The sequence below is a fragment of the Hemibagrus wyckioides genome, linkage group LG05 (assembly GCF_019097595.1).
Source record: "Hemibagrus wyckioides isolate EC202008001 linkage group LG05, SWU_Hwy_1.0, whole genome shotgun sequence".
NCBI classification, from domain to species: Eukaryota; Metazoa; Chordata; class Actinopteri; order Siluriformes; family Bagridae; genus Hemibagrus; species Hemibagrus wyckioides.
Window position 1 is genome coordinate 18110504 of NC_080714.1, and position 18594 is coordinate 18129097.

The window sequence follows — 18594 nt, forward strand, 5'->3', positions numbered from 1 at the left end:
GGCTGTTCATGTTCATTCTGATTGGCTTTTTTTTTATTTGCTTCATCTAGGATGCATGAAAATATAATGCACTGACCAGGCCACTGACTTGAAGTAAACATCAATGTAACATAGCCATCTGTTTCTCTTCCCATACATGACAAGCCTGGGTCAATAAGGGGTGAAAATACGCTGACACCATAACATCAATCATGTCATGGGAAAGAGACCCAGGAGATAACCAAAGGACTGAACACATTTACTTTGCAACTCTATGAATATAATTCTACATGAAACAGCCACGATGGTAGTCAGTGTATTTTGTATTATTTGAATAATAGGATGCAACCAACATAAATTTACGGTACTTTTTTAGTATGTTATACAATGCCCAGTAGGTTTATTCATTCATCACAAGCAACAAATTACACCCACACACACACACACACAATTCTATAGTGTGTGACTGACGGAGATGGTAAAGATGCTGGACAGGTTACAGAAATAATCTGTACAGGCTAGCTCCTCATTTAAAAAGACAAAACTGTAAATGATAAAAAACAAATATAATATCCTCTTCTTAGTCTGGAGAAATTAAGATAGAACTGGAATTGTTTCAAGTGTAGTGTTGGTAGTAAAAGGTAGTAAAATCACCAAGATACATTACTCAAGTCAAAGTGAAATTACTAAATATATCACAGACTAACTAACAGCTTCACTGCTATTTTGTAAAATCAAGTCAGCTAGCATAACAATGTCTCTGTTAGATCTCATTCCTGCCATCACAAATGTTATAGTTGCAGTTTATTCAGAATTTAGATCAACTCCTTGAAGCTGCAATGATGCTAAAAGGTCACATGTATAGTATACTGTATGAACATAGAGAAAGCTTTGGAAGCTTTGTAACTTTGGAAAAAGAAGTGAAAAGACTGTGGTAGGCAAAATTCAATGACAAGAGTTGACAGAAGCTCAAGTAAAGGACAGTCAACTAAAAACCAGACATAACGTCTCGTACAGTGTTACTTCCCACTTCTGAAGGTTGTCCATTCAAATGACATGGAAATTGTAGTAGTACATAGGTTAATTTGTCCAAAACGTTTTTAAAGATATTTTAAAGCCTAAAAATACTTTTAAGACATTATAATCTTTAAAGATTCGAAAATCGTGTACCCTTGGCAAGGCCATTTTAGGATTCCAAAGCAATGAGTCATTATGATAGTGTGGCCTTTTGTGATGATGTATCAGAAATACTGCGATTTTCTTCAGGGCCATCAGCACAGACTGAGAGTTTTTGATGGCAGGAAAATATAGACCTTAAACAACAGGAATATATCCTCATATAGAGCAAACTCCTATGTAGTATATTAAATAAATGTCTTTTTACATATACATATACAAATGTCCCTAAGAATATTGCAAAGTACTGAATATAGGTGTGTAAATTTGTTGTAGTATGTCTAAACATTTTTAGCTTTTCCCTGGTAAAATAAATGTTCATAAAATAAAATAAACACATAAAATGTATTTTATGCACTGCTACAGATCTATATTCATGATTAAATTAAGCTAATGCATTATCATATTTAATAAAATAACCTATGGTATAGATTATATTGTCAGTGTACTAATTATAGAATCCATAATATACACTACCAGTCAAAAGTTTAAATAAACTTGCTCATAAATGTTTTTTTTTCCCTCATTTATTGTTGAAAATAGAGTATGGAACACAATATATTTTAACATGAGTGATTGCTGTGCTTTGTATTTCCGATAAAACGCCACCGCAGTTAGATTTTTAATTGCATGTGAGACACTGAAGAGGACTAACAACCTGGGGTTGACAAATAGCATTGCGTCATTTTCACCCTGGTCTCTGTCTACAAGTGCCACAGTCTTGTCAGTTTGAGAGAAACTGTGCAGATATGTTTACAGAGAGAGCCTCTAATGTCTGGGTCTGCGTTAACAAGTGTTCACACTAAACAGATCATCTAAAGTGATGAGATCAGCCAAAGTTCACTTTAAAATGCATTATAACTTCTTATAGCATTTTACTGCATGCTGTATTGTGTGAGCTCTGGCAGTAGTTCAGGTTTATAGTACTGAGCTCGTAGCTGTTTCTATAGTAATGACTTGAACACCGAAGTTATATCATTGATGGTCCACATAAACATTAACATTGTTAATAGGGTAAAGGTTTCGGTGAGACATTTGTTTACGATTTATGAAAGGAGTATTAGCTCTTGTAAACTCAAATGTAAAGCTGCTCCTTAAAGTTGCCAGACATCCCAGTTTTCAGCAACATGGCAAGTTGTAGTTTCTTTTATGTTTACTTCAAGAAAGAGAAAAAAGGCAAACTAGTGAGGGAACTATAGCTGTTATTCATAGTGATTATAGTTATTACAGGAATTAACTTGTTTTGCAGATGTTTCACAATACCATAAACAGACATTCTTACTTAATACATTCTTATTAATTCTTTGTTAATAAATAAAAATTGCTAGTTTTGGCAAATTGTTTTGGTATGAGAAGAAATCTTGAAATACACTGTTATTGGAAAATAATCAACTTCTTATTGGGCTTATCACATCGCTTGGCCAATCATATTTATGATGTCTTTGGCTACTGTGAGAAGTACGGCCATTTCTTTTGGACAGGCACAGTTTACTTCACAGAGATTCAAGTGCATTTGTCATTCACTTTAAAGAACCTGCACCAGTGTCTGTGTCAGCAGGCCTCAGTGAGCCTCAGTGATCTTAGTGCTCTGTTGTTGCGGTGCCACGCTAGTTATCTGTGCAGCCATTTTGCAGCTCTCTTCTTCTTTGTGTTCATTCATCAGGGCACCCTTCTCACCCTCTGCCCTCTGCCGCCTCTCCTGCTTCCTCGACTTCTTCATGACCACTACCTGTACAAATATCCCCATCCGTGCAAAATACACATACACACATACACATATACTGTAAATATCAAACACACACATAAGTTTTCTTCAGAACAGCATGGTCAAGCATATAAAATATTAAGGTACGGGAAAATGTCAGTGAGTTTATAAGCCTGAGAAAATAGAGCCATAAAAATCACATTAGAAAAAAACAAATTAGTGGATGCAGTTAGAAAAGCTATTAATTAAACAGCAGAGGCAGTCAATAAAACACGAGTCAGCGCAGCCTTAAGCACACTGCACAGAGAGGAGGGTGTGTATTAGATGTTAGTGTATAAGCACACACACACATAAAAAAATTCATCCTAACAGCTACAAGCACAGCTCAGAGTATCAGACAGCTCTCAGAGATGTGCAGTCTTAGTTTTGTTGGCAGAGGTGACACCATGCTTCTGTAATCAGGATCACATTAACATAAGACTTTAAATTCACAATTATTTGTTTTTATATCACTGTATGTATTGTAGATTAAAAGGAGATGTGGTAGACAGCAAAATCAATAGATCTACACAGGATAATGAGAAGGAACTGAAACAATCTTTGTCATTTCCCAATACATAGTTACGATTTAAGGAATTACTGTATATCATTTTTGAACACAGATGTTGGGTGGATCTCAGCAACATCTGCCAGTGCAGAGAATAAAAATGATTAATGTGAAAGAAAGTGGTAAAAAGACCATATAGATCCACAAAAGCATGAGATCATTTAGGATACATGAAGCTCTGTAGGGAATCCAGAGAGTCCCAGTTTTGGCCAACTTACCTTGCCAAAGTTATTGTCTGGTATACAGTTATGATGACCAATTCTTTTACTCCTCCCTTCCTGGAAAAGAAATACTGTTACAAAATGGTGGAGGGGGGAAGAATGGACAGTTTTTGCCAAAAATGACATAATTTCATAAATCATCCATGACATGTTTTTAGTTTTGCAATGGAGCAATAAGATTAATGAATGTAACATGTGAGAGACATAATTACCACCGGTTTATCATTCACCATAAAGATATGCACAATACTGTGTTTCACATAATCTGTTAAGTATTACACCAGTTGCACGTATAAACAAGAGACTTTGGTTTAAAAATGTATGACAAAAATTTGGTAAGTAATTTGGCCACTTTCAGACAATACCTTCTAGATCAGCTTGAAACTATAAAGGTAAAAAAAAAAAAATAGCTCGTCTTTTTTCAGTGCACACTTAGTTAATTTCTAGCCCTTCATCAGTGTTGGTTAAGGACCTCAGTACAATCTTATAAGGCAGTGTGAGGATAGTGTGATATATAAAACACTGAGTTGAGTTGAGTTCATTAGATGCTGATTCCAGAGCATTTAAATCTTTTGTGAAGACCAACACAATGAAAAATGTTCATTCGTTGAGTTATTCAAAGCAATTCTTTCCTGGCTTTACTAAAACAGTGCTCTTGTGAGCCCAAACACAGAGCCAGAGCACACTTCCTGTTCCTCAAGGCTTTCTTCATCTCAGCAGGGCCTGTGAAATAGAGATCAACAGCGGAACCTGGGAGTTTTGATCTTGTGGACTGAATAATGCAGTGTGTGTCTGGAGAGCAGGTTCCATGCTCATGGCTCTGTGCACATTAATACAAACCTTTCACCTCTTGCTAGTCTGTCTGTCTGTCTTTGCTGTATCTCTGTCTTCAATGTCCTGTTTTTACTGTCTGTCACCTGTCTGTCTGTCTCTCTTATCTGTCGTCATCTCTGTCTGGCTTTACTGCCTGTCTCTCAGTTTATTGTCTGTCTCTCTGTCTGTCTTTTTTGTCTATCCATCTGTGTGTGTGTCTGTCTGTCAGTCTTTACTGTTTATCTGTCTCTCTGTCCTTACTGTCTTTCTGTCTGCCTGGCTGGCTGTCTGTCTGTTGGTCTTTGTTTCCTCTCTTATTCTGTATAGGCTTGGATACTGCAAGTATTTGAAGTTAATTCTACACTATCCTGTTCTGTGTGTGTGTGTGTGTGTGTGTGTTTATTTGTGTGTGTGTAAGCTACTATGTTCTTCCTGTGGTTAGTGCAGTGCTGTAGCTGGGTCTGTGTTTCCTCGAGGGTCTGGCGTAGTGTACTGCTCTCCAGTTTCAGTGTAGCCAGCTCTGAACGCATATTATCCAGCTCAATCTGCAGCTGCTGCCCAAAGGCCTGGCTGTCCCTAGAGGAGAGAGAAAGAGAATGAGCATGTGTTCGCATTCTGCTTATTAGTACACTCCTGCAGAGATGTTTAGTTTGTGTCTTTTGTGTAAATTCTTGGGTCTCTGTGTGTATTTAAACCTAATCTAAGTATGAATCTAATCTTTTTTGAGCACCTGAGTGTTTGTATTTCCCTTTGGCTCTCTTGAAGTAGCAGGTCTTTGTTTTGGCTCTGGCAGTTCTGCAAGGCGATCTGGCTCCGTAACAGCTCCAAGTCTTCCTGCCTGAGCGAGGCCATGTGCTCTCTCTCCCCTGGCGGCAGGTGCTTCAGAGGGACACATCCTGAAAGCTGTCCCTCACTCAGCTCCAGAGCTTCACACAATGCACGTGCCAGATCCACATACTCAATAACAACATACAACAAAGTGTAATTAGTTTCAAGGGTGTGTTGGATAGTGTAAAGTAGATGTATATTTAGCACATTTTGGATCATGCATATATATGGAAAATGATTATTGTTCTCTTCCCAATATTACAATGGAAGAACTTGTTTAGGCTTGAACAATTGGGCAGCTGTGGAGGATAATTTGTTTCCCCAATTTTTTTTGTGTTGAATTGGGACAATGTGACCATGCTCAGTTACAAAAATAAAAGTCTTTAACTAAGAAGTGGTGGTGATATTACACAAGAAGTGGCTATGATGATGGTGTGAACTCTGACAGCTCTTGAAATGTTTATGTATGACACTCATTTTTTTCTAACCATACAGAGGAAATCACCACAGCTGCACAGTTAGCCTAACCCCTAAAGCACTGAACCCAGTGTGTTTGTGTGTGTGTGTGTGTGTGTGTGGTGGGGGAGTGGGTAGAAAAAATGATATGATAACTGATGAGTTATACAAATAGTGGAAATGCAACTAGGTCATAAACAGAGAGACAAGATTATAGAGAAGTTGTGGAAACTATGATATAGGTGATCTTTCTTTATAACAGGAATACAGGCAGACATGGGCTCTCTCTCTCTCTCTCTATCTATCTATCTAACACACACACTCACACACACACATGCACACAGAGTGCACTCACCGTCCTCTCACTTAGCTCCAAAGCATCAGACAAGTCCAGTCTTGCTGTGCGTTCCAGTGCTGCTTCTCTCAGAGCCTCAGGGAAGGCAAAGCCACTCTGCATGAAGCAAGGGTAAAAAGAGTATAAATCTCCTATAGCATGTAATGCTGACAACACACACACACACACACACAGACACACACACACATACAAACAAAACATAAGATTTTTCTGTGCACATTTAATGGCTATCAGACAAAAGGCTTTGTTATTAATATTAATTTAAAATTACAGTCATACCACAGAGCTAAAGGAATCTCTTTGCGCTGCAGATCTCTTAAACCATTGAGCTTTCATTTGAACCTGCTTCTTTTGGTCTTGTTTCATTGGCTCCCTCTGCTGGGTCAAAACATCTATAAACACACAACAGTACAGAAGAATTCAGCATGGTGATATTATACCAATGTACTCTTTAAGTATGTGTAGCTAGATAGTCTGCATACAGGGTCAATAACAAAGTGTAGTGTAACTTACTGCAGGGCCATTTCTGCTCTACAGCACTGATCCTCTCTTTCATTGCATTGAGGGTTTCTTTGCCCTGACGCATCATTTCTTCTTGACGACAAACTTTGCACTTGGACACCTGATTAGGCAGATTGCTGGAACTAACCATAATGGCCACATCCTGAAAAACAAAGAAAGGAGAAACTGCTATACCTGTGGACTATCTTCTTGTAGTATGTTTAGTGACTTTGAATCATTGTTCTAAGTAAAATTCTTCTAGAATAACTCTAAAGAAAGAAGCCCTATCATCACTCACTGAAGATCTAAGCATTACAAACTTGTGAGTGAAGTAAAGGGAGATTAAGTAACTACGCTATTTAGTGATACTAAAGCATATGTAAAATAAAGGAGGGATCCCACCAACAGCTCCAGAAAGGATATAGCAGGTTACTTAGAAAAATATTGGTAGAATCAATCAAGATACTAAGACTATTCGTGCAGCAATATATTGGCAAGATTCCCATCAATATATCATCATATTAGATTTCATCATATTGTTTTATTGTGTTTATGTTACAAAATAAATGATGTTTTCAGGCTTAAATGCAAGTATTTGCTGAAAACCCTGTCTTAGGCTATGTTCCCGCATATAGCTACTCACAGCGACAAAGCAACTAAGGACCATTTATTTACAATGAAATCTGGTGACTTCCACTGACATGAGTGTCAGTGACCATTGGCAACTAGATATGGGTCTGTCCAGCAACATGACAAAGTTAACAAACATTTAACTTTTCACATATCGAGCAACTTGGTGTAGTGACTACAAATGGGAGTGAAGACAGTTCATGTGATCCGTGGCACATGAGCACACACTGCTTCTCCTTCATCTTGTATGAGGTGATGCATATATACACTGGTGAAACACTCACCCACAAGAATGCTTCATTTTAGCACAAAGAAAACTGATTTAAAATGCTAGTTGTGCCAACCAAATCTGCATGTGTGAATAAAGCTTTAGACACATCTACTTAAGAAAATTATGCCAACTTCATCTATAGCCAATTCAACAAAAATACCTATACAAATATGGTTGCTGACTGCCCCAAACCCCCTTAAATAGTCAGCATGGAGTAAACAATTTATTAGGTCTATGTCCTTGATAATCAAACACATGCTACAGATGTGGTAAATATGGATATAGTTGAAAAACACTGAAGTAAAGTAGTTCTTTGTTAGGGTTACACCATAGTCATGGGTTATAAATTTAGATCAAGCTCAGATCCAAGATTAAAACTAAAATGTATCCATAGCAGTAAATTGTGGAATAAATTGTTCTGCATGTATACTAGTGTCTCACCTTAGTGGGTGGGATTGTTAGAGGAAGGAGGCCTGTGTTCTCTGTCCTCTCTTTCTTCAAATCTGCCTCCATTTCTCTAATAATATGAATGAAAAAGAGAAACAGAGAATTAAAATGGATGATCAGATATAACGAATGTAATTCAGAATGTATGTGTGCAGGTGTGTGAGGATTTTGTCTACATCAGGGTCATCAAATCTTATCCATAAAGGATCGATGTGAGTGCAGGTTTTCATTCCTAAGTTTCATTCATAAGTTGTCTTTATTTGTCACATATACATTAGTGCAGAGTGAAATTCTTTCTTCACATGTCACATCCTTGGGGGTTGGTGGGGTCAGAGCGCAGGGTCAGCCATGCTGCAGCACCCCTCGAGCAAGGTGGGTTGGGGCCTTGCTCAAGGGCTTAACGGTGGCAGCTTGGCGGTGCTGGGGCTTAAACCCCGATCTTCTGGAACACAGAGCCTTAACCACTTGAGCTACCATAGCCCCATGCAGGAGCCACACATGAGTCCACCTGTTTAATCAACTGATCTTGGCTTTCAGTAGGCTTCAGTAGACTCAGGTGTGGCTTCTGCTCAATTTGATTGAAAACCTGCATCCACACCGATCCTTTGCAGATAAGATTTGACACCCCTGGTCTAAGTCATACATTAATTTCTCTCTCAGTGTCCTCAGTTCCTCTTCTTTCTGTTCAAGAAGCTCAGTCGTCACTGCTAACTTTTGTGTGAGCATGCTAAGTTGCATTCTCTGGTCGACTACTAAAGCTTTGTGTGTCTCCAGTTCCATTTTCTGCTCTTCACTCAGTTCTCCTATACACAATAATCAGTATATACATTAATAAAGGCAGTAGCTCTGTTCTAGAACTCCGTTCTATTTGCCATCATTGTCATATATAAAATCCTCTACTTTTTATTTAGCCACCTTATTCATTTATGCCTTTATCTAACAAGCTATAATTTAGTGTAACATACCTTTGAGGTCAGAGAGGCGAGCATGGGCGTGAGACAGGTCACGACTGAGAGATGCAATGACCTCACCCTGTCTGACCACTTCCTGTTGGGACACGCCGAGTGATGCCCTGAAAGAGGAAGTCATGCAGAGAGTTAGCTGAAAAAATGTCGACTAATTTATAATTTTAGCAGGCAGCGTTACCACCTCACAGCTTCAGGTTCAAACCTGTATTGAACCAGAGCTTAGTTTACTGTCTGTGCCTGTTTTCTATATGCCCATGTCTGTTTCATACGATTTCTTCCTACTTCCTACGTATGTGCATGGTCCTTTCCAGTGAACTAGTGCCCGATACCAGGTGTATTCAGGCTTTAATCCTGCTGAGATAACCTCACAACAACCCTGACCAGGCTAAAGCGGCTACTAAAGATGAATGAATAAATGAAAATGATTCTAGACTTAGTAAAATTCAAGTGAGACATAAGGAAATATATTTAAAACATACAAATAATATTACAGCTATTTGTCCACATACGCCCTCCATTTTCACACGCTCAAAAGTAATTGGACAAAATAACACAATTATAGATTTTAGGGTTATTTTTAATAAATGGATTCCGATCCTTTGCAGTCAGTGACTACCTGAAGTCTGGAACCATGGACATCCCTTGAGATTTTCTTCAGTAAGTGAAAAGTATTACAAAAATGGTGTCACTGTCCACTGGTACTTACAGACCTGACTAGAGCTTTACATTTCTTGAGTGATATCATGATAAGAAAAATTCATTTCAACTCATCTAAATTAAAGTAGCTACATGTTTTAGGTTCAGCATGATTCCTTTGGCACTAGTTTTAAAAATAGCAATGCCAACACCAAGATTTCTGCTAAATGTAAATAATTCTATTGTATATTTTACCTTAGAGATGTCACTGTCTGCTTCAGTTGCTGCTGCTCTTCTGTTTGCTCTACTGAAACACTGGGTTTGACATCCTCTATCTTGTTAAGTGCCTCTATAGGAAATGTAAATGTAGACAAATTTTATTATACACATGAAACCTAAACCACGAGTTTAATAGGACAATAAATAAAACAGCTTGCTTAGGCCCAATATAACTCTTAGCTCCAGTCCTGTGAACCTACAAACCTGCATAATTTCCACAACACAATGGAGCAAACTTATCAATCATGTCAAAGTCCTCTTGAAGATCACAAGATAATGAAGTTTTGAGATCAAGATATAGTCTCCAGAAAGTTCACAGCAAATACTAGAAGTAGAAAATGCTGGAAGTCTGGCTTGTGACTAAATACAAGAGTTGTAAACCTTGTATATAATTAATATTCTTTACTATTCATATGAGTTGTTAAGTGAGACGGTTATGGAGTGTAGCAGTTGTCACATGCAGATCTGCCCACAGTTTATCTTGGGCACTTCTCACCTGTAAGCTGCTGTGTTAATGTATCTCTCTCTTCTTCCATCTCTCTCGCTTTCTTCAGTGCTGAGCTCATTTGCTTCTCCAACGCAACAATGGTATGAGCATGTTGTCGTACCTTCATTTCAATTCAGTGCGTTAGTTTTAAATACTTTCCAGACATGCATATACTGTAGTATGTCACATGTATTTGCATAAACAAATGCATATAGGAAATGCATAACAAATGCATGTCAAAAGGACAAAAGTGAAACACAGTACCTGCTCCCTGTACTCCTCAGTCTCCACACTGGATCTCTCTCTTTCTTGCTCTGCTCCTCTCTGCATGGCCTCCTCTACTCTTCTCTTCCACTCATCTTCTCTTACCTTCTCCTCCTTCAATTTCTTTCTCCAATGCTCTTCTTGCAGCTCTACTTCTCTAACCTTCTCCCTCAGTTCATTTTCTCTTTTCTCTGCTTCCTCCAATTTTGTGCTCCACTTCGCCTCCAGAGTCTCCATCTCCGAATGCAAAACAGCCTGAAGGTTAGATGTTTAGATGTACAGTTGTTAGATGATAGAGCTAGAGGATGTCCGGTATAACAAAAAATGTTAATGCTTCACATTGAGGTTCCCTTAACTAACATTATTTAGTGCATTACTTAGCATAAATGAACAAGAACAGTATTAATAAAAAATAACATGTATTAACATGTATTAATTGAATTCATTCAGTGTTAATGAAATTCACTTGTACTGACTAATATTTAATGCAGGACTAAAAAAGTCCACATAAAGTAATCAAAAATAAAGTATAGCATATTCCAAAATGTTTATAGATTACTGAACTCTGATATTCAGGTATAAATACCTAAGAAATACTAATTAACAAGCACAAACATGTTCATTATAGTGCTGGATCATGTTATTCATTTTGGGCCTAATTGTACTAGTTGATAGTATAAACATTTGTTTTATTTGAGTTAACATTTGAGTTATCTAGTTCATATTTTATTTATAAAATAAACATTATTAAATATAAGTGTTAGTTGTTCAGGATATGGTTTGTTTTTATAGGTTTCCTTAAAATGATTTTATGTTTGCTGAACTTGAATAAACCTGTCTGTGTTCCAGACTGCTGATACCAAATTATCCCTGATGTGATGCTACTATGGGTCAGTAGCTGGTTTGTTAATGCTAGTGTTTTAACGTTTATTTATGTTAAACTAACTTGTTGAATAACGTCAGTTAAGGGAACATTAAAGAATTAAATACTAATTGATAAATCAACCTATAAATAATTACTTAATTCATTCATTAATGCATTTCTATCAAAAAAAAGTTGTTATACTTCAGTTGCTAATCAAACCACAAACTGGAATGTTTAAAATGGATGTGTGGGTTTAATATTTAGATGTTAAATTACTGTCAAGGTTTATTGACTCACTTCAGCTTTCCTGGCTGCCTCCAGATCAGTGCTCATTTTCTCCAGATGCTGTTTTATAGTGTCCTCCATCATTACGTGTGTTTCCTCAGACTGCACCATTAAACACAAACAGTAGATTGTGAAAGGAATTTAAAAAATTGATTATAAGGAACATATTGGAATTGGTAAGGCCATCTGTTTATGAAGTTAATTGCATGAAAAAAGCTGCATTCTTTCCAATGAATCCCACTCTGTCTACTTGGTTTTAAACTGCTAAGACCAAGAGCAGAAATAAGCATCTCTGTTCCAAGTGAGAGTAAAACTAAGGCCCAGAAAATGTAAAACAGAACAAAACCTAATTAGATCTACTGTGACACAAGACGTTTTTGTTTTTATAGGTTTCCTTAAAATGATTTTATGTTTGCTGAACTTGAATAAACCTATCTATGTTCCAGACTGCTGATACCAAATGATCCCTGATGTGATGCTACTATCGGTCAGTAGCTTCACCTGAGGTTTCTGATGCACCTGTTCCTTTGTCTCCTGTTTGATCTGCATGTCATCAGCTGGGTCCTCCTTCTCTTCAAGCTGCTTCTTCTCTGCCTGTCATGCAAGCTCCATTAGTTATGTTCTTATGTGCTCTGATGTTCTATATGCTTATTTCTATTTTAACTTCATTCTAGTCTAAAAATATATATTCAGACCTGTAGCCTCTTGAGTTGTGACTGGATCTCCTGGTGCTGCTGACATAACGTTTTTACAGCACCTGAGACTCCTGCAGCAAAAAGTGTAAAAAACATATACGCTGCTTGAAACGCTTTGTTGTGATATATATTATTGTATAATTGTGTATGATCTATTACCTCCAGTCTTCTCTGATGCCTCAATCCCCGTTGCCAGCAGTGTGTCTGCTGTGTCCTTTAGCAGTGTGTGTAGACTGGTCAGTATAGAGAGTGTGTGAGCCTGAACCCAGCTGACTGCTGGACACACATTCTCATCCTGGAGAGCGGATATTTGGCTGTGCATGGCGTCCACCAAATACACCTTTTGTATGTTACTCTATGGACAATAATAAAATATATTAATATCAACTAATTTATTACAATATTTTTACTAATATTATACAAGGAGCCATAGGGATGATAATGGTGAGTCAAATAAAAAATAAATAAATAAAAATAATAATAAAAAATAAGATTGCAGCTTTTGGTTTTATTTATTTATTTATTTATTTTCCTACTGCTGTACACTGCTTTATTCATACTTAATAGCCACAGCTGGGATTTTGCTCTAATTTGTTAAGGATAAAATAATTCATTCCAATGGCAGATTATACGAACAATAGCAGATTAGAATGCCTGGAATGTCATACGTTCAAATCTATTTCTGATGTCATAGGACCGTAAACGTGTTTCATTTAATCTCAGCTAAAGTGTAGTTTCAGCTTCTGAAGTCTGGAAACAAGCTCAATTTTATACAATAATAAGAATAAGAATAAATAACATTCTAAATGTCATATGTAGTTTGAATGTCATTTGTAGTCACTATTGTTAGTTACTGTGTCTAATAGTGTATTTAAGAATACCTGAAATTCAGTAAGTCTGGCCTTGAGTTTCTCAGCATCTTCCTCCATCACTCTTTGATTCTTATTGTGTTCTTGCAGTTGTTGTTGTAAATCCTGCACTGTAGAGTTCATCTCATCCTTCTGTTTCCTTAACTTTGATAAATGGTCCAATATCTACACGAGAAAAAAAATCTGATTAATTCACTATAATCTGAGCCAAATGTGTAACTCGGTAACACATGAAATTACGTAAAGCTGTATGGAAAGATGTTTGGATGAAGTAACAGACAGACTGATGAATGTAATTACTTTTACATTACCTCTTGTTCTGATAATGTTTCTGAAGTGACAAGTACCCGTTTCATGATTTGACTGCAAAAGTTCTCGAGCTGAAATGAGATTATTGATTATTATTTATTTAGTTATTTATTTAATTTATGGATTATAAAGCTTTCACATGAAATGATTGGTCCTTCACCCTTGTCTGTGTGTGTCTTAGTTCTGATTGAGCTTTCTGTTCTCTCTGGAGTGTTTGCTGCTGCTGCAGCTTCAGTTTGCTCATCTCAGACTGCAGAGAACTTTGCTCCTACACCACAACAAGCAAACAAACAAAGAAATAAGACCATATGAAGATGTTCCAATGTGATATAATGTGCACTTACGAAGATATACTATACAATAAACTCGTGTATCAAATGTATCAAAATACATTGACAGGCCCATCAGTTTGGACAAATTTATGAAATATTTTTTGATAATAAATAGTACCAAAACAGTAGTACATCGTACTTCAATGTCTATAGAAGTAACAATGCTTTATTATTATGAATATCAACCATCTATTCATTTTTAGTAACAGGCATTATCCTGCTCAAGATACAGCCTAGGAACACTGAGGCATGAGGTAGGAATACACAAGGGATGGAACATCAGTTCATTGCAGGACACCACACACACACACACACACAGGGAAAACGTGAAAACTCCACACAAAAACAATAACACAAGCTCAGGGTCAAACCATAGACCCAGGAATGCTACCCTTTGCACCACAGTCCTGCCTTTATTATAAATATATTAATCAAAATTGAAGTCTTTGGTCAGACCTGTGTCTTCTGGTCCAGTCTGTGTTTGAGTAAGTCTCTCTCTGTGTTCTGCTGCTTCATCTCTCTCTGTTTCTCTCGCAGAGTCATCTCCATCTGCTCCACAGTCTGCATAAAAATAAAGATCAATTACTTTCAAAACAAAAGAGTAGGATTATAATCTGAATAGCAGATAAGCTCAAGAAAATTTCACCTTTTTGAGGGACTCCACCTCTTTTTCCCTGGCAAGCAACTCCTCTTGAAGCTTCTCAGTCTCTTTCAGCTTTGACAGCTTTGAGAGAAAGAGGCACTATTTAAAACAATGTTTTTAAAACATTCTTAAGTCAATACCAGAAGCAAGGGGAGAACAAAGATGTACCTTATTAGCCATGTTACTAAGCTGAGCATCCTTGTGTCTTGCATCTTTTCTGAGATTGTCAACTTCAGCAGCCAGTTTTAATGCCTGTTTCTCCCGAGCCAATAAATCCTTCTGTACGCTGCTGGTCAGTGCTGGAAAAGTGAAATAGTGCTTGATTTCTTGACTTGAACTTACATTTAAAATTACATAAATTTATTTTAATTACTTCTACCTTGACTTGTTCTTACTTAAAGAGACCTAAGATTATGTGAAAGAAATGGGTAAATCTTTACGCTTAATCAATTTTTTAAAACTGTGCTACCTATTTAGGACCTCACTCTGCGTTTATCTGAGTATAATTTTTGGACTTCACTTAGTGAGTAACAGACTCAACTTAGCAACAATTTCAGCAAAATCAGCCAACACATGATTAAATTAACACCACTATAGACTGAATTCTATTCTAACACTCAGCATTATAAATTATGTTCTAAAATTGGTCTGAAAATGACTGCAGTGTTGTTTGAGGGATGAAATGATTGTCTAAGACATCCCTTGTTCATACATTAGGTTATGTGTCATATATTTGGTGAAAGTAACAGTGAAGAAAAGTTACATGCTTATCACTTCTACCTGTTGACTTGCTGTTTTCACTCTTCAGCTTATCTAGCTGTTTTTTGAGATCGCTGATCCTCTGATCTCTCTCTGCTACAGCCTGAGCATTTAGCTCACCAGTTCTTGCCTGCATCTCCAGCATCTACACATAGTGCAGAGGTTACAGTTTTAGATAAAGCATTTTTTTTTAATTCAGCGTTCAATCAGTAGGTGTTGTTCTAATGTTTACAGAAACAGAGAGAATGACAGAGTAGGCAACAAATGACAGAACACAGAAATCAACATTAATTCCCAAAGCTCCACCTGCTCCTTTAGATGTTGGATCTCTTCTTTTTTTTCCTGGATGTCTCTGGTCAGGTTACGCAACTTGTGTCTGATGTCTGGGTCATTCTGGTTGCTTTGAGAGAGCTGCAACCGGAGTGCTGACACTTCCTCCCTCAGAGCTGAGATCATACACTCCTTCCTTTGAGTTTCACCCTGCGATGCCAGCACACAACTCTGTTCCTCCCTACATTTCACCCAGCTTTCTTCCTATAGAAAAAAAGGGCTTTATAGAAATTCAGATCTCGCTTTATAGAAATTCAGAAGTAGCTTCATGGCCAATTTGAGCAAGTCAGAGATGACAAAGAAAACTTCTAGAAACAAAATAAGGAAGAAACTATAGGAAGGGTGAATCTTGGGCTCTGACTTTAGGGAGTCGATCCATAACAGCAGAAAGTATGTGATCATACAATACAGATTCAGTAGATTCGATTAGATCGAAAAACCCCAGCGTTATACCCACCCTGTCTTGTAATAGGTCTTGCATGCTCTAACAGCTCTGTGACATGCTTACATTTCTAAAAATGAGTCCTCTTCCTGTGCTGCTGGCCCAGCTTCCTATGGCAATAAAGAGAATATTAATCATACTAAGATTTAATGCTGCTATAATTACAGATAAATCGTGGATTTTACGTAACTCTCACTGTTGTCAAATTTTAGTAATTAAAAGGAAATGCCACTACCTGGTCTATGAGAGGAGCCAATGTATTCTGGGACATTTTTGCCCAAACCGCTGCGTTTAGCTCCTGCACTTGCAGGGCGAGGCCTGCGAGGAGGCTGAGGAGTAACAGAAGTGGACAGCGCACGACTCTTTACTCCAACTGGAGAAGTAGCAGACTGGATTGGCAGAACAGGAAGCTGAGAAAATATAGAAAAGAAATGAAACACTACAATGACCAAATGTAAACAAGTAATGGAACAGGTTCAGCAATTGACAGAAAACAGGAAATACAGTATTTAACTAGAAATATTCAGAAAATGAATCTAATTGGGAACATTTCTATACAAAACATTCAGCAAGGTGTATTTAAACATATCACACTGGGTCTGCAGGATCCACTAAGAGCTTGTAAGCTGAGCCTCCGTAGCCAAAGTGAATCTCATCTCCTGGTGTAAGACACACTGCTGCGTTGTGTATGCAACAGTCATTGACATAAGTGCCATGAGCAGAGTTCAGGTCGTTCAGAACATAGCAGTGCTCCATCTCATTCCATTCAATAGTCGCATGGTGCTCATCCACACCGCTGTTCTATAAGAATAAAAGTATAGGACAAAGGCAGAGATTCAACCCATGTTCTTATAGACCAATTAAATTCTTTCAATTTAGGCATAATAATGTCATAACAATACAATGTTTATGCCTTTGTATTACTTCTTGTAAAACCAACTCCATAATTATTAACATTCATAAAAACAAACATAAACAAATACAAAATGAGCAGAAACTGTAATTACTGATAATGGTATGGTGATGTTATTTTAGCAGAACCTTTTTCGAAACATTTTCTGAAGTGATCAGCACCTACTGGAGAAAATAGCAGCACTAAGCCTCTTCCTGTAATATCTAACTGTGATGGACTCTAGTGTAGATGACTCATGATCCGCTCCTCCGTGTACAATCGGTCAGTCTCTGAGTATCCACAACAATTGATGTATTGATTTAATGTATGCTTAGGCTCAATATCTTGTGCTTGAGCACAGAGCCATCTACAAACAAATCTCAAGCACCTGGCAAAGGCAGCCAGGTTTTAGGCTTAAATATTTGGCTCTCTATGAGAATTCCTAATGAGTGCATTTCTTTTTTTTCACTAATGACAGTTTGTTTGCATTTATTTAAAATATTATAGAATTGATGTCACTTTTGATACTTTTTTTTTACAGTGCAGAGATTACAGTGCATTTTACCTGTTCTTGTTATTTGTAGATTGTAAATAAGTCCTCAAACAGTCAAACTCACTGTCAAGTAATGACATGCTTATTATATATATATATATATATATATATATATATATATATATATATATATATATATATATATATATGTATATATATATTATTGTTTGTTTGTTTGTTATGTGCAAATTATAATGATTTGAGTTCTATAGCATCAAGCATCAAAGCATCTATAACATCAAAAAACAAAAAAACTGTGTTTAAAGATCAGCCAAAAAATAAGTTTATTTATTTGTTACCTGGAGGCAGAGATGTGAATCCCTGTGTTTTCCCACGGTGGTGCTCTTAGGCTGGAGTTTAAATATCCAGTTTAAGGTTTTAAGATAACCCCTCATTTTAAACTGCTCACTGAATTTTTTTCAGAATAAGTAAACTTCAGCAGTGATGTATGTAGGCTATTTTATAGATCCCATGCAGATATTTTCTCTTGATTATTCGCATACGTGTCCATTTATTGGAATGAAATTCCCTCGATGAAAAGCAGCAATGTTTACATAACTCGACAGTCGAAATCCTCAGGGAACCGAAGTGAAGTCACGAGGCGAAGTGTATACCGGCGTCATAGCAACACTGTTAGGGGAAACCCCGCCCAAAATGGGTGACTACGTCCAAATCCCACACTATCACTACAGAGCATGCTTAATGAGGAATGTCATTGGGGAGAGTAGCGCACTACTCTGGAATACTATTTAGTAGGGCAAAGTGCTGTTTTGGACGTGACCTAACAGGACACAGTGATAGGCATTTCAACAATTTTGACAAATTTTATTATTTAATTATAAAAATCTGTTTATTTATTTAAAAAAAAACAGATTATTATTTTTTTTTAAAACAAACATACATATTCATATACATATAAAATCTACATACATACATGTAATGTTGGTATAAATTTAATTATACATTACGTCTTTGCATTTAAATGTATTGTTGTTGT

At 37.0% G+C, this 18594-nt stretch overlaps 1 protein-coding gene across 2 annotated transcripts; it reads right to left on the reverse strand.

The window, feature by feature from the left end:
- Nucleotides 1-1664: 1664 nt before the first annotated feature.
- Nucleotides 1665-18185, reverse strand: fhad1 (forkhead-associated (FHA) phosphopeptide binding domain 1). Of its 2 annotated transcripts, XM_058388678.1 has the most exons (29): nucleotides 17897-18185; nucleotides 16747-16953; nucleotides 16388-16562; nucleotides 16219-16262; nucleotides 15687-15914; nucleotides 15402-15525; nucleotides 14790-14920; nucleotides 14625-14702; nucleotides 14435-14539; nucleotides 13807-13914; nucleotides 13649-13717; nucleotides 13350-13502; nucleotides 12628-12823; nucleotides 12469-12539; nucleotides 12275-12367; nucleotides 11786-11875; nucleotides 10624-10878; nucleotides 10369-10480; nucleotides 9849-9942; nucleotides 8955-9061; nucleotides 8633-8792; nucleotides 7984-8059; nucleotides 6654-6804; nucleotides 6420-6532; nucleotides 6141-6236; nucleotides 5232-5458; nucleotides 4924-5077; nucleotides 3686-3745; nucleotides 1665-2884 (listed from the first exon to the last, which is right to left on the reverse strand). In XM_058388678.1, the coding sequence occupies exons 1-29, from the start codon at nucleotides 17990-17992 to the stop codon at nucleotides 2717-2719; spliced, it is 3741 nt and encodes a 1246-aa protein (XP_058244661.1). In that variant the 5' UTR covers nucleotides 17993-18185; the 3' UTR covers nucleotides 1665-2716. The 2 variants fall into 2 exon arrangements, with proteins under 2 accessions (XP_058244661.1, XP_058244662.1); XM_058388679.1 differs by lacking the exons at nucleotides 16747-16953; nucleotides 17897-18185 and having other exon boundaries at nucleotides 16168-16262; nucleotides 16388-16403.
- Between the last annotated feature and the right edge of the window lie 409 nt (nucleotides 18186-18594).